This window comes from Dendropsophus ebraccatus, chromosome 5, assembly GCF_027789765.1.
Source record: "Dendropsophus ebraccatus isolate aDenEbr1 chromosome 5, aDenEbr1.pat, whole genome shotgun sequence".
NCBI classification, from domain to species: domain Eukaryota; kingdom Metazoa; phylum Chordata; class Amphibia; order Anura; family Hylidae; genus Dendropsophus; species Dendropsophus ebraccatus.
Genome location: NC_091458.1, coordinates 123,154,291 through 123,170,243, shown reverse-complemented (window position 1 = coordinate 123,170,243; position 15,953 = coordinate 123,154,291). Strand labels below are relative to the sequence as shown.

Genomic DNA, 15,953 nt, shown 5'->3' with positions numbered 1-15,953 from the left:
ATTATTATTATTATTATTATTATTATTATTATTATTATTTATTTATAAAGCGCCCTTAGTTCCAGAGCGCTATACAATAGATAGGCAACAGGCAGGAACAATACAAGATCAGAAAACATTACATGAAGGCAAAAGACAGACTGGTACATGGGGGAAGAGGACCCTACCCGCGAGGGCTCACAATCTATGGGGTATAGGGAGAGAAACAGGAGGTAAAGTGCAGCCATTCAAGTGTGATGCAGAGTTATTGTAGGTTGTAGCCTTGTTTGAAGAGATGGGTTTTCAGGTTACTTTTGAAGGACTTGATGGTGGATGAGAGACGGATGTGTCGGGGTAGCGAGTTCCAGAGTATGGGGGAGGCTCGGGCAAAATCTTGAAGGCGTTTGTGCGAGGTACGAACAAGGGGGGAGCGGAGACGGAAGTCACTGGAGGATCGAAGGTTGCGTGAGGGACGGTGGCGGGATATCAGGTCAGAGATGTCTGGAGGGGACAGGTTGTGGATTGCCTTGTATGTCATGGTCAACAATTTAAAGTCAATACGTTTGGCAATGGGGAGCCAGTGGAGGGATTGGCAGAGGGGAGAGGCTGAGGCAAAGCGAGGGGAAGGGTGGATTAGTCGGGCAGCAGAGTTAAGGATAGACTGGAGGGGATCAAGGGAGTTAGCTGGAAGGCCAGAGAGGAGGATGTTACAGTAGTCCAAGCGGGAGATAATGAGTGCATGGACCAGCAGTTTGGTAGAGTCAGGGGTGAGGAAAGAGCGGATTCTGGAAATGTTTATCTATCTATCTATCTAGATCCTTCTTTGTTGTGTAGCTGCACACCAAGAGGGGGTGAGTTGGGTGCCTCCGGTAAGGTCTTGACCCAGGACCTCTTCTTCGATACAGTTCACATAGATATACCGCGGCACATCCAGAATTCAGTGCATAAAAAATTTTATTCAAGGTTCAGTAACATAGTAACACAGTACGGCAAAGAAATAAGGGGATGCGACGTTTCGACGACCTCACGTCATCATTTTCAAGCTTGAAAATGATGACGTGAGGTCGTTAAAACGTCGCACCCCCTTATTTCTTTGCCGTGCTGTGTTACTATGTTACTGCACCTTGAATAAATTTCTTTATGCACTGAATTCTGGATGTGCCGCGGTATATCTATGTGAACTGTATCTATCTATCTTTCTTTATATTTTTTTAACTGTCTGGGCCAGGTAGTGAAACACGTCCTTTTCTGTAATCTTTTTCGATTTTCAAAAGTTTTTTTTTTACATCATTATAGGGGCTATCATCTTACCTGAGGTGTTTTAGCTGCATTTAAAGATTTGCTTTACAGCATACCCCATGGACCATAGAAAACCAGACAGAAAAAGACAGGGCCTCTAACATTTAGATTAATAAATAAGGCATCTTGGCATGCCAGTGACCTTTATAGAGGTCTATGTCAAAAGGAGGAGGATTCTGAGGAAAGTGTAAACCCAGTGCCAGACTGGCCCACCAGAGCACCGGAGGATCCTCTGTTGGGCCCCCAGCTTTATAACCTGCACTAACATTGACTGGCACGTCGATTCTCACTGGTTCTTTATTGGTGGGCCTCCAGGATCATTTCCTCTGGTGGAGCCCAAATACCCCAGTCCGACACTGTGTCTACCTTTCACTGTACTCCTGTCTGGAGGGCAATTCTGGGAAATGATTAGTACAGAACAGGTAGTCTCAGCTTAGCTTTAGTCCTTGTGTGCTTAATGGAAAATGAGAAAAAAAACACCAGAAAACACAAAAAATGTTGTTGTTTTTCTGATGACACATTCCCTTTACGTTCATTACCTCTCTTTAAAAAAATTAGTCATCATTTGACTCTTTAGTGCTAAACAACATCCACAGCATGTCTGGCCAATCTAAATGTGCCGGAGAAACAATAATCAATTAGACCAGTGATTACTATAGCAGAGAGTCACAGGAGAAAAATGCTTTTCGCACAGCAATACATGAAACAGTAACACTGCCAGATGGTTTAGTACTGAGTAGAATTAATTTCACAGGAGAAATGTTTTTAAGGCGTTAAAATTTCACACTGTTTAGCTAAAAGTATTGGTTTCTCTACTTAAGCCTGGAAAATCCCTGCTCTTGACCCCCTTTCATCATTGATATTTCGGATCTGATAAGGCCACTGGTTATTTGGAAATTTAATTACAGCCGAACAAAAGTCCATAAGCAATCTTGGGTAATTATAACCTGGCCACAGTCATCCACGTTACATCAAGCTGTATAATACCAGGGTTTCTAATTCAATATTTTGAAATGCTGTTAAGCCTGGTCATTAAAATGACAGGCAATTATACTACTAATTGCAATTATACTACTAGGATGATGTGCATAATTTTTCTGTTTCTATAGGAACCAGAATTTACAAAAGCAGATGTTTGGGTAAAATCTATAAACTATTGTGTTTACATTATTTCTTATGTAAATGATCCATAATAGGCAGTCATTTGATAATGTAAAACCCTAAAGTAAACGTTCACTCAAAATAATAGTTTCGGTATAATATTAATATATGATATTTTATTTCTAGGTTTTGTGCTAATTGATTTGTTAATATATCAGTATCTTGTTTAGAGTTTTGTGCTCCAAAATTTGCTCTGTATAAATATTTAAAACATTATGGGCAAGATTTTTTAAACTGTGTAAAACAGCAATTGGTGTTGACTGCCCATAGTAACCAATCCCAGCTCACCTTTTATAATAATAGAGCTGAAAACTGAGCTGTGATTGGTTGTTACGGACAGTTTACATCTGTTTATATTTTATACCGTTTGATAAATCTGGGCCTTTGTTTTGGTTACTTAGAAGTGCCAAGAATTGTCAGCAGAAAAAGACCACCTGGTCTATCTAGTCTGCATGCTATAGTATTTCCTTTCTTTTTATCTTATATGCATTTATGCACATAGATATATGATTACGCCAGGCAGGTTTAAATTCTTACACAAAGAAAAGAGACCAACTCCATTTTAAAGGGGTCTTCGGACGGACGGCCGAATCGCTGCCGACGCCCCCCCCCCCCCTCTGTCGCATCATAACTGTGCTCAGCCGCGATTGGCTGAGCACAGTTATTCTCAGCCAATCGCGGATGATGACAAGGCCGCGTCATCAGCTGCTCAGCCGCGATTGGCTGAGCATAACTGTGCTCAGCCAATCGCAGCTGAGCACAGTTATGACGCGGCAGAGGGGGGGCGTCAGCGATTCGGCCGTCCGTCTGAAGATGACGTTTGGCACAAGATGGAGGACATGCGCAACACATATTAGGTAATGTATAATGCACCAACACTTCCGGGTACACGGGCAGGGGTGGTGGGACACGGGAAGGGGGGCGATTTACAGACATAACATATATTACAAAGTTGCATAACTTTGTAATGTGTGTTATTCTGTGAATAATTTTTAAGCGTCGCACTACCCCTTTAATAAAAAATGTAAATAATAATAATAATGAAAAAGATTGGTCTATGACAGGTGTAAGGAACCTTCGCTCTCCAGCTGTTGCAAAACTACAGATCCCATAATTTCTGGACGACCAAAGCTAAAGTTTGGCTGTCCAGGCATGATGGGATCTGTAGTTTTGCAACGGCTGGTGAGCCAAGGTTCCCTACACCTGGTCTATGCTAATCATTGTTTTATTTCACTTACTAACTCCATAGGGGGTGTAGGACACTTAAAGCCTACCTATCAATTGGGAGATTGCGGCAGTATACCTTGAAGAGATCGTGTAGGTATACTGTCTCTTCTGATAATACACATACACAGCAGTCTACGCCGCTTTTGGAAATTCCATCTACCACCCGCATCAGAAGAAACAACGTACCTGTCGGACTTTTTTCAACCCATCCTGCCATGGTCTCCAGGTGATAAATAACTAATAGAAGCACTTATTTTCTCCTTACTAAGACTTAAGGTGCTAGAGAGATAAATAAATATATATATATATATATATATATATATATATATATATATACATATATATATATATATATATTAGAAATGTGGTAACAGTAAGTTTAAAAGGAAATGCCTATTATAATATTATGCCTATAATATTCTTCAGCAAAAATAGCAAAAGAAAAGAAAAGGCAGAATCTAATTTACTTCAACTTAAAGACAAATTTCCTCAATCCAGGCCACTTAACTCTTTTATTAAATAACCCATAGCAACAATCTAGTAGCGAGTTCCATAGTGTCATTGCTCTTACAGTAAAGAATCTCCAGGATATTGGTTTGACTAATATGAAGAGATTTCTTTCTTCTGGATGAGCTCTTGTTTGCATACTTCTCCTTGCAGTATGGCTTTGAAAGGTATTGCTCTAAAGAGGCTTCACATGAGGATTGAAGAGTACATTCAAAGGTAAACTTTACCAAGGGTCTCAGAAACCTTTGTATCCGAAACAATATGCATTTGTTTTAAAAAAAGTACCTGTACTATGCACTGGCATATGCAGTTCACAGTTTGGCATGGAAAGATGCAGCTCAGATCAGCTACCAATAGATCAGGCTTCGGAGACAACACCCCACACCCTATGAGTTCCATGTAAGAAGCATGGGAAGTTAGGTCAGCTTTCCGATCCAATTGCATGAGCTGTGTTTGTGTCCCATTGAACTGTGGAGCGCACATGATAGTGTATAATGACAGGTATCATTTAGAGGAGAAGTCCCACCAAATTAAAAAAAAGTCAGGAACTTACCTATCCTTGTGCCCCATATCTATTCTTCCGGGTCCCATTGACAGCCACCGGTGACCTGCAGCTCCTCTAGCTGCAATATGCGTACCTAGTTGAGTGATTGCCTACTCAGCCAATTAGTGACTGAAACAAACACCACCGCAGTCACTGACTGGCTGAGCAGGCAATTGCTCAAGCGGGCTGCGACGTAGAATCTGGAAGAACCGTGCACGTGATGTACCCGGTTTCCAGACAAAAATGACTGCCGTCGGCTGTCATCGGGGTCCGGGAGTGGCACAATGAAGGCATAGGGACAAGTGAGTTTAGATTGTTTATTATTTTCTGGCACCCCCCTGCCTTCCTCCCTTTTTTAAATTTAGCGGAACTTCTCCTTTAATGATTCTTCAGTTTAGCTTCAATGAGCTTTTCTGTAACTGAAATAAAAGGCAAGTGTAAGAAAGCTTAAAGAAAGCAACGCTCAGCAATTAGCGGCTTTGTTTAATTCCAAAAGCACGTTCAGTACTAAGGTTTCTTCATATGGTTTTAATTTTTACCGGCAAATACACATATTAGCAGCTATGGTAATTTCCAATACTTAAGCACTTCTTTTATTTGCTCTGTTGGAAAGAAGAGAACTAGGATCCCATATTTAAGATCATTTGCAATGAAACTAAAAACACTTTTCTGCTCTTCTGACCTTAGTTATTAATTCAATTGAAAATGCAATATTTTCCATCTAGCAAATGAATTTTCCAGGGTATAGAAATGGTTCTTTTTTTTTTTTTTTTTTGTAGAAACCTTAATACAAGCTTGTGTAAAGGGACTGTCACTACATAAAAGAAATCTGTCATTAATGGTCCTTTTAGACGGAGCGATAATTCGCCCGATCGCACGATTAACGATTTTGATTGAACAATGTGTTTTTTATAACGATCAGCATTTAGACGGAACGATACATCGTACGGAGAAATCGTTTGTGATCGTTTTGCGATCGCTTAAGCCTATCTCACACATAGGTCAAATCGTTGAAAGACTGTTTACACGGAGCGATCTGCGAATTTTTTGCGAACGATCAACGACGATTTGAGAACATGTTGAAAAAACAAAATGAATGATTTATCGCTCGTCGCTTGATTGTTCGCTGTGTTTACACGAAACGATTGACGCTCAAATGCGATCGTTATCATGCAAATTCGAACGATAATCGTTCCGTCTAAAAGGACCATAAGTTTATGCTGCCCTAAAAGGAAGCTGTCAACTGCAATTCATGTTAAAAAATGATACTCTTACGTAGCTGTCACGTCAAGAAGACACTTGGTATCTTTCATATATCTAGGTGTGCTTCCAGGATGTAGAAAAAAGTTTTTTTTATATAGTAAGACAAGTTGAAGATGCTTTCCTGAGCTCCTGAAGTGCAGCATGCTGTTACACCACCTTTCTTTCCTCCCCCCATACCTAAACATGCTCAGAACTTCAGGTGCTTGCAGCTATTCAGGAGCTTGGAAAAGCCTCCTTGACTCCCGGTACCAGAGAATAAAAGCATTTCTCTACATCCTGGAAGCACAGACAAATATATGAAAGGTACTATATGTCTCCTTAACCTAAAAGCATATAACAGTGTCAGCAGTTTGGAACATGAATTCCACTGCAAATGAAAGATATCTGTTAAAGCGAATTTGCATGGCCCAACACCACCCCCAAATCTCTGGTGCCTGCCAAAGATAAAGATACAGCTCAAGGGCGTGCCAAGAAAGGAAAAAGGGAGAAAAAGTGGCCCTACAGGATAATTTAGGACCCACCTCTTTGACACCCTGCCTCACTGCACCGCCAGAATACAGTCCCTGACAGGATTTTTGTTGCTTATCCATGTTGTGGAAACCAAAGCTTATAACCTGACTTAAAATCCATCCATTGGTTTTAGAAATGAAAGCTGATACCCTCTCAAATTATTATTATTTTTTTTACGACAATAAATTTGCTTCACTGCTGAAATATTGATCATTTAAGAAACACAGAAAGGTTAGATTTTGTCAAGGCAAAATTTTTTGTCGCCCACAAAGTACTGTAAAAAATCAAACAAATAATTCACTTCATAACATTGATAAATGAAGGTGTGTGCTATTAGAGCCATATTTAATAATTTGTGTGACTTCCATGAGCTTGAAGGACTGCATCCATACGTTTCAATAATGGTTCATAAAAATTCATTGATGAAGACATCAGAGATAGCAAAGAATGCAATCTTAAATGCCTCCCAGAGTTCATCAAGATTCTTTGGTTTTTTCTTCCAAGCTTTCTCTTTCATCCTACCCCAAACATGCTTAATGATGTTCATGTCTGGTGACTGGGCTGGCAAGTGCTGGAGCACCTTGATCTTCTTTGCCTTGAGGAACTTTGATGTAGAGATGGATGTATGAGATGGAGCACCATCCTGCTGCAAAATTTGATCTCTTTCATGATTGGTAATGTAAGATGTAGCTAATACCTCTTAATATTTTAGGCTATTGATATTGCCTTCTACCTTGCAAATGTTTCGCACACCCCCATACTGAATGTAACCCTAGACCATGAACTTTCCACCACCAAACGTAACTGTTTTCTGGGTGTATCTTGGATCCAAACAGGCTCCAGTAGGTTTCCTGCAGTATATGCAGTGGTTTTGGTGTAATTCAACTGAAGATTCATCTGAGAAATTAACTTTCTGCCACTTTACCAGCATTGATCCGTTTAGCAGGCTCTGGGCGTTGGCAAATGCCACACGTTTTTTTAATTGCCTTTGTTTAGTCCTGGCTTCTGGCCACTGATTCGACCATGGAGGCCATTTCGAGACCTACAAACTGTTCTAGTTGACACAGGGAATTGAGGTGGCCTGTTGGAGCTGTGCTGCAGAGGAAGAAGGGCTGGCTTTGGATTTTCGAACCAACAAATGTTCCTCCTGAGAAGTTGTCTTGCGGGGTCTGCTGGACCTGGGCTTGTCCAAAACATCTTCAAATCTTTTTTAAATTCTTTGTACTTGACACTGAGACACTTTAAAGGTGACAGTCACCTCTCAGTGGATCTGGTCTCCAGCCTCTTGATAATCAAGGCATTGGTCGCAGGGTGGATTTTTGGCATGTTGTCAGAGTTCAAGTTAGTGAGCACAGGTGAGGCTTTAAACTAGTATTGGGTGCTTTATATGACAAGGTGACAAAACTTTTGTCTTTCCAAAATCTGACCTTTCTGTATTCATTAAATCATCAATATTTCAGTAGTGAAGCAAATTTATTTAAAAAAAACAAAAAAACAACTCATTTGGTAGGGTTTCAAATTTCATATCTAAAACCAATGGATTAATTTTAAGTCAGGTTAAAAGCTTTGGTTTCCACGACATGGATAAGCGACGGAACTTCTGTCAGGGACTGTAAAATATGTTTTTCACCCAAATACCGGCACCAGGAGAAATGGGAAGACCCGCACCAGATATGAATTGAAAAGAACTCCCTAATGGTGCCGGAGGTTTTGGGGTGGTGTCGGGCCAGATTCGTTTTAAATTAAGGCAGTGTTAGAATTGCTAAATAGAAGGGTGTTATACTTAAAAACTGTACAACTGTATTTATTAATCCCAGCACTTTTTATGTGCCCTATAGACTACATGTGACAATTCTCATTAGCTTAGCCATCATTGGATTCCTATACAGTATGATAGCCTGACTGAAGTGATTCCCTCTCACATGGAGCCAACAGGAATTGCTCCTGTGCTTTATTTTAAATTACTTTTTAAATTACTTTGATAAAAATTATATTGAAGTAAAATCAACTAAATTATAATATAGAATAGAATTCATCTTTTAATTCCAATGAACTATATGTATGTGCATGTGAATTAAATACACTGCAGTCCTAACAAAGAAGACATGTTTTTTTCTGAACGTACCGAGCTGTGAATTCTCTTTTATAGAGTCGAGCAGATGTTTTCCTGTTAGCTGGAATATTATACAGGGTTTAAACAGATTTATTTTCCTCAGAGAAGATCTACGAAAGATTAAAACATTATGCCACTTGTAGAAAATAAACAGACTTTTTTTTTTTAAACAGGATAAGCACTGCATTATTCAATGGTAAATTAACTTTCAATTACCTGAACCTTTCAAAATACTGTCCTTACCATAATCAGCCGTGCATTATTCCTAATACGCGGGATGTGAGTCTGCAGTGTCGTGCCCAATTATGTATTTTACAATACCCACAGTTGTCTCTTCTAGAAGAAAACAATATGTACAGCTTAGCAATCAATTAGCAATTCATTCTTTTTATGTTACGCCATCGACTGACAGTAACACGGTTACAGTAACTCGTTTGATGCTGGCGCGGCCTGCTGAGCGTGTACAGCTGTCAGGCGGCTTCACGTGTATCTATCTATAGCTATTCTTTTGAACAGAGCCCACCCACAAATTCTATTTCAATTAGCAGCTCCTGAAAATGTGTAATGAAAGCAGCTGTTAAAAAGCACTCTGGCTTCTATGAGACACTGCAAAGCCAAACTGTAACTAGTGCATTGTAAATCCCTTGACAACAGCGCTGTCAGCTCCTCCTGGGATCACATTGCTATAGACAATCAGTCCCATCTGTCAACATGCCTCTAAAGGTTGACCTTAGCTCAGTCCATGGTCAATGCTACATTACATCATTCATTGCGGCCCCACACCTCTGCATTAATAGATAGACAACGACTCAACATCTAAGCCACATTATAAATAATAGTATGGGTTAGCCTTGACCCACACCAAAGATACATTCAGTCCATGCATTCTCCACAATTATTGATCTTTAACCCCTTAGGGACCGAGCCAATTTTTATTTTTGCACGTGTTCAAAAAGCCATAGCGCTTGTAATTTTTCACCTACAGACCCACACAAATTATTATTTTTTGTGCCACTAATTGTACTTTGCAATAAGGGCCTTATGGCGCTGGTAAATAACCAGAAGGGGGAAAAGGGCAAAGAGTCAATTCGACTGAAAAATGGTAGAATTAACAACAGAAGAGATAAATAATGCATTTAAAGAATATTTCTCCAAAAAAAAAAAGAAAGACTTTGCAACAAAAGACTTCATTTCCATTAAATATGCTGCAAAACTAGAAAAAAAAATATTTGCGCAGTAAAATTAAAAATAAAACGCCATTTGTCCTATGGTAAAACTGACTTGTTAGCTATGTTCCTCAATCTGGTATGATTACAATGATATGCAACTTGCATAACTTTTTTATTTTATTCAATTTTATTTGACAGCTTTTAAAAAATCCAAACCTTTTTTTTAAGAAAAACTAAATGTTCCTTAAAATCACTCTCTATTACCATCCTTATATCACTTTTATCCTTTGGTCTATGAGGCTCTGTCTAGTGTAATTTTTTTGTGGCATGATCTGTACTTTCTATCTGTTCATTGTTTGCATATATGCGACTTTTTGATCATTTTTTAATACAAATTTTCTGGATTTGATGTGACCAAAAATACACAATTTTGCACTTGGATTTGTTTTTCACTCATGCCATTTGGCGTGCATGATTAGGAATGTGGTAATTTAATAGTTTAAGGTGCATAGGCACGTGGCGAAACCAAATATATATAAAAAAAAAAAATTATTTATAAAATGGGAAAAGTGGGTGATTCAGACTTTTATTAGGGGAGGCTTTTTTTTTACTAATATAATCACTTTTTTGTTTTACTTACCTTAATTAGAAGTCCCCCTGGGGGACTTCTAAGAAAACTACACTGATCTATCATACAGATCAGTGTGGTAATACATCACATCAGTGCTGTATTACTCAGGGCTGCTGCAGCCTAGTTCTATGGATTACCGAGCCAAGATTAGCGTCATTCTGACGCTGAGGCCCGGCCGGGTAAGAAGAAGGGATCCCCCCTCTGCAATCTCATCGCATTTAAATGCAGCTGTCATGTTTTTGATAGCTGCATTTAACTATTCTAATTGGCAGGCGCGGTGATCGGCCCATGTCCGCTAATTGCCACAATCCTTGGCTGCAGATAGCGGTGGATAGCGGCGGTTCGGCGGTTCAAATCGGGGTTGCAGTGCCCCCCCCCCCCCGAACCCTCCCCAGCGGCACCATGACATACCAGATATGTAGTCAGACGCCAAGGAGTTGAAGTATATTAGTGATACTTCTATAAACATTTATTAGTTACTATCATTGTTAAAACATTACACCAGCTCTATATTTATCAAGAACTGGGAAGGAACTGGATCCTGCTCCATTCACCCCTTCACGTCAGCTGACATCTATAGTCGTATAAACAAAAGAATCTAGCAGCAGAGGAAAATGTAAGAGCTTGTTGTGTAGATGCACACTTCACTAGAATGGACCCTCTGAAACTATCCAAAAAGTACAAGTTGAGACAACACTTCTATTACATAAATTGACTAGTCACACCAAAATGCAACGTTTCGACTCAAAGTCGAGCCAAAATGTTGTATTGTGGTGTGAGTATATAGCCATATGGCTGACATGAGGGGGTTTAAGAGATATTTCCATCTGGAGAATTTATGGCATACCTACAGAGACTAGCATGGGGTGGACTGCAATAAATATTATTAAAAAAGACTATATTTATCATTAAAATGGAAAAGATTTATTAAACTGCTCATTTTTCCAATGATTAAGCAAAGTGCTTTAAAATTACTTCTTCTAATATCAAGTCAATATGAGACCTAAACCACTAAACGCAGAACATTTTTTCTTCCCCTATTACTTCCCCAGGAAAGTTAATTCCACTAATTGCGTTTAACAGTGAATTAGAACGTATAGCTCATTTACTTTAAGGCATTTCTTTTAATAACTTCCAAATGCCGGTGTACAATGTAGTGCTTAATTATTGGCTGTTCTACAATTTTCAGACATTTAATAAATATATTTGTTAACAGCTGAAATGAAAATGAAGGGTTGGAAAATGTTCACACTGCTCCTAAAGTCTAAGCTTTAATTAGCGTACTGATGAGAGCTCACAGATCTAAGAGGTGTCAGAGCTTTGGGTTAAGCTGATGAATACATTATACTACCTGTTCAAATGGCAGAAAGATTTGCATAAAATGACTAAGAAGCATGTTTTATCTAAATAGTATATAATTTAGTTTTATATATTGACTTATGCAATTAAAGCAGTGCCTTAGGAAATGACTTTTTCAGATTTTGGTTCAATCTTAGAACAAACTTGACTGGATCACAAGGCAGCTCTTGCATTACCAGCAGGAAACATAAAGTCAGAAGCTTCAAACCCTAATCCCCAAAGACTAATAATAGACCGGATTATGGAAGGTTTCCAACTTCCCCTAAAAAAAACTTTGATATCCATTTCCTAATAGGTTTTGATAAATCTATTACTCTCCAAGCGGATGAAAATTGCCCTGATAGCATCAAAGTATAGTCAAGTTTACTGATTTTGTTGGTATAGTACAGAAAATTTTAGTTTTACACCACCAAAATTCCAAATATGTCAAGTTTCAACTAACGCCTATTAAAAAAAAAAAACTAAAAAAAAAAAAAAGTTCCCAACAGCATCCCAATTAAATATTATGATGGTACAAATGTAACAAGTTAGCAAATTTATTTCTTTATGGTAACTGCATTGTATCTCAAATAAGTTGCAGAATACCATGTAAATTCACAGTGATAATCTTGGATGATGATCAATACCCACACTTGCTTAGTACAGAGAGTCAATTCCAGATTTGGTTTAGAGTTGACTATAAAATACACAGGTAAGTATCCCTTTAGTACCATCTGTTCATGCCGTATCAGACTTCCAAGATACGAAACAATATGTTAACAAGAACTGATAGATTCAAACTCAAGCTATACACAAGTTTCTCCAAATATTAAGACTCAACTAGTGATGGAAAAGCATTGATGGTAGTCCCACTTCTCATGCCCTTTTGCCATTGTTTCCTATTTCACTGCCCAACCCAAAAGCGGACCAGGTAACTTACAGCAACCAAAAGGTTGCCCAAAATACCCTTCTAATTTCTAAATAACCAAATTGAAATAATAGAATATCTTTATGAGAATCAACTTAATAGGAAAGCGGAAAACTAATGAAAAAACACACCTTTAAAATCACATGGGTATGGCCCCATTGAACTATATATAACATCCTGTACTGCAAACTAACCGTCTGCATTTCAGACTAACTACACACCAAAGTGCATTAGTTTGTCTTTCTAAACCAGCTGCAGTTATAGTTATAGGCTATAGGCACATACACATGCTGTTTAAAAATATTGCTCATTGCTCAAATAATACCTGGTGTTCTTGACACTGCATTGTAGAAGGAATGATTGGCATTTGTTATGATGCCACGCATAAGGAGAATATCTCATTGTCACACATTTTGACCCTTAAAAGGGAACTATCAGTAGGTTTGAGCGATCTAACTTGCTGATAGCTCCCTATTGTGTACTGGGTCTCTTAGCTTCATCCTCAGTGCCATTCCTGTACAGTTGTTAATGCAATCATGTCTCCGCTAAGGCTGATAAGAGCACTGCCCCTCCCCCAGAGCATTGATCCAACCCTCGGCCATCCTGCCCCTTCTGATTTTTAATGGAGCCAAGGGCAGGCCAAATTGGTGCACCCACAGTTACACAATTACATTAACAACTGCATGTAAACAATTCAGAGAATGAAGATTTGCCTAACCTGCTCATAGTTCCTTTTTTAATAGAACTTTTCAAAAATCGTAACCTACCTATCACAAAGTATTATTGTTAACATTTGAACTAATGTCCCTTATAAAGAGACCTCTAGGTGTATACTTTATAATTCGATCTAAAGGGTTTACATAATACAGAAATACTGAACCAAAAAATATTACGAAGCTGTTACCGGCCTCAGTATGGTAGTCATTCTCAATGCAGTTTAAATGGCACAATTCTAGTGTTTATTCCTTCTTAGTTCACAAGAAAGAAAGAACGTGCCTCGGAAAGGCTATATCATCAGCCTCCAGCAAAAATCTGAGCAGTTAACTTCTATATATGATAAAGTGTGTAATGTACAGCTAACAGTGAAATAATTATGGCACATGTAGAGTATTTCACACTTCAATAGCCCTTAGGCACCTTAAGCCAATGAAATGATTTAGGAAATGAGCCCCCGACGAGCAGAATCTTACATAAGTGTCTAAAAGTTAATAGTGTCATTCATGCAGGGAACAAGTGACCTCACCAGCCAGTCAGTAATACCTCCTAAATTGATAGACTTAATAGAACTAGATTTCAGGCAGTAACTGTATAACGATAGAGCATGTTATATAGACAGCTGTGTCTCAGTAAGAGGCTAATAAAGCTGCACTCAGCTAATCATGAAAGGCCCTTTGTTGCCTCAGGTGAATAAACTAGGTCATAGGGTGTTGTTAGCAACATGTAGTTCAGATATAAACAGCACAAATAAGACACATTCTTCCTGGGAAATGAACGCCATGGAGGATTTAGTTAAAGCAAACCATACCTGCTTCTGTTTTTTCTGATACCTTTTCTTTCCGAACTGTTGTTGGCAGAGATTGCGATCATTTTCCCTATCTGAGCCATAGTAGTGGTTGTATTTATTGTTCTTTTGTGGCTTATTGTTCTTTAGGGATTTGAAAGACAGTCCATTGCTCAAAATGTCCCGTTTCTTTTTACTGAGAGGGGTCTGCTGCTTGGATTCACGCTCATCTGGCAGTAAGGTTCCATCTTTCTGCAGAGAGAAAAAAACATTGCAAGGTGAGAACTTGTCAAATACACAGTTGCAGTCAGAATAAAATAGTTTTTGACTGTGACCCACAACCATATTACTCATTAACTAAAATATATTGTTAAGGATGTCATGATTATATTTTGTATATTTAGTGAAGCCATTACAATATTGTGCTGACCTTCTAAACACTTGGGGGGAGATTTATCAAAGGGTGTAAAATTTAGACTGGTGCAAACTGCCCACAGCAACCAATCACAGCTCAGCTTTAGGCAGTGCTGAAAGGAAAACTGAGCTGTGATTGGTTGCTGTGGGCAGTTTGCACCAGTCTAAATTTTACACCCTTTGATAAATCTCCCCCTTGGAGATGTTTACATTCCTTTAAGCTTACATAGGTAACCACTAGTGCGATGCAAGTAACTCTTTTTGTACCTCAGCTAATGAAATACTGACACCAGCCTTAAAAGAAAAACACCACCTCAAAAAATATATATATACTGGCTACCATCTTTGAATAAAGGAGATCCACTTTGACAATCAGTGTGTCAGAATGTTTGATTCTTCCGTGAACGATATAATACTTTTAACTGTTGGGCTATGTTCACACTACATAAGTTTCGCAGGAATCACGGCCATTGTAACAACGGCCGTGATTCCTGCAGTACTTACGTAGTGTTGCAGGCTGAGGGAATCCCGGCAGGAGTGTATACACACAGTATACACTCCAGCCGGGATCCCATGTGGCGCTGTAGAAATCTGACATGTCAGTTTTCTGCAGCCACTATTTAGTGAATAGTGGGCGTAGAAAACCCTGTCAGTTCACACAATGGAGCGTGCGGCTCCGGACGCTCGCTCCATTGTGTGCTGTGGGGAGTTCTGATGCGGGTGCGCACGGATGCGCCCGCATCAGAACTCTGCGGTGCTAAAGATCATAAGGCCAGAATGATCTTTTCAGAGACAGCACATGGCCTAAATATGGAACAGACAGTCAATATGATAGCACTCTTAAATGCATCCATTTCAATATCACATATCATTATTATAAAATAATGTTTTCATTTTTTTTCAGAGATACAGGACTGAGTGTGGTAAATAAAAAAAAAACTTCTTTGGTGCATAATTCGGGGTAAAACTAAGCCAACTAACAGAAGATCTAGACTTAGACAAGACAGTCTTTAAATAGGGCAGATTCATCAAACAGCCTGACACATTGATAAATTTAGATCATTTAGAGTCTTTCCAGGTTTACACTGTCTAAAAATGATGTAATTTTTATATATCTGGGCCACTGTATAAATCAAAATGGACATCCAAATCAATGTTGAGATATTAGTTTAAATAGCGGTCGAAAGTAGTAGTAGTAGTGGCTGCAAAGATGCAGGCATTAATGGGAAAGAAATCAGGATCCACACCTGGAAGTTAGCTATTGGGTTTGCAGAAGTAGCAGTCGCTTCTGATCTCTGGGGCATAAAGGAGGCCCATAGGCTGCTCTGCCACATAAGAATTTATTGGGCCAAAGAGCTTTAAGTTATGC

At 39.0% G+C, this 15,953-nt stretch overlaps 1 protein-coding gene across 4 annotated transcripts in view; it reads right to left on the bottom strand.

Moving 5' to 3' along the window:
- Positions 1–15,953, bottom strand: part of AUTS2 (activator of transcription and developmental regulator AUTS2) — a 1,036,368-nt gene that overhangs the window by 784,857 nt on the left and 235,558 nt on the right. For all 4 annotated transcript variants that reach the window (XM_069971174.1, XM_069971176.1, XM_069971175.1 and 1 more), the window contains exon 2: positions 14,195–14,422. In XM_069971174.1, coding sequence (XP_069827275.1) covers positions 14,195–14,422 — 228 coding nt within the window. The remainder of the gene's footprint in view (positions 1–14,194; positions 14,423–15,953) is intronic.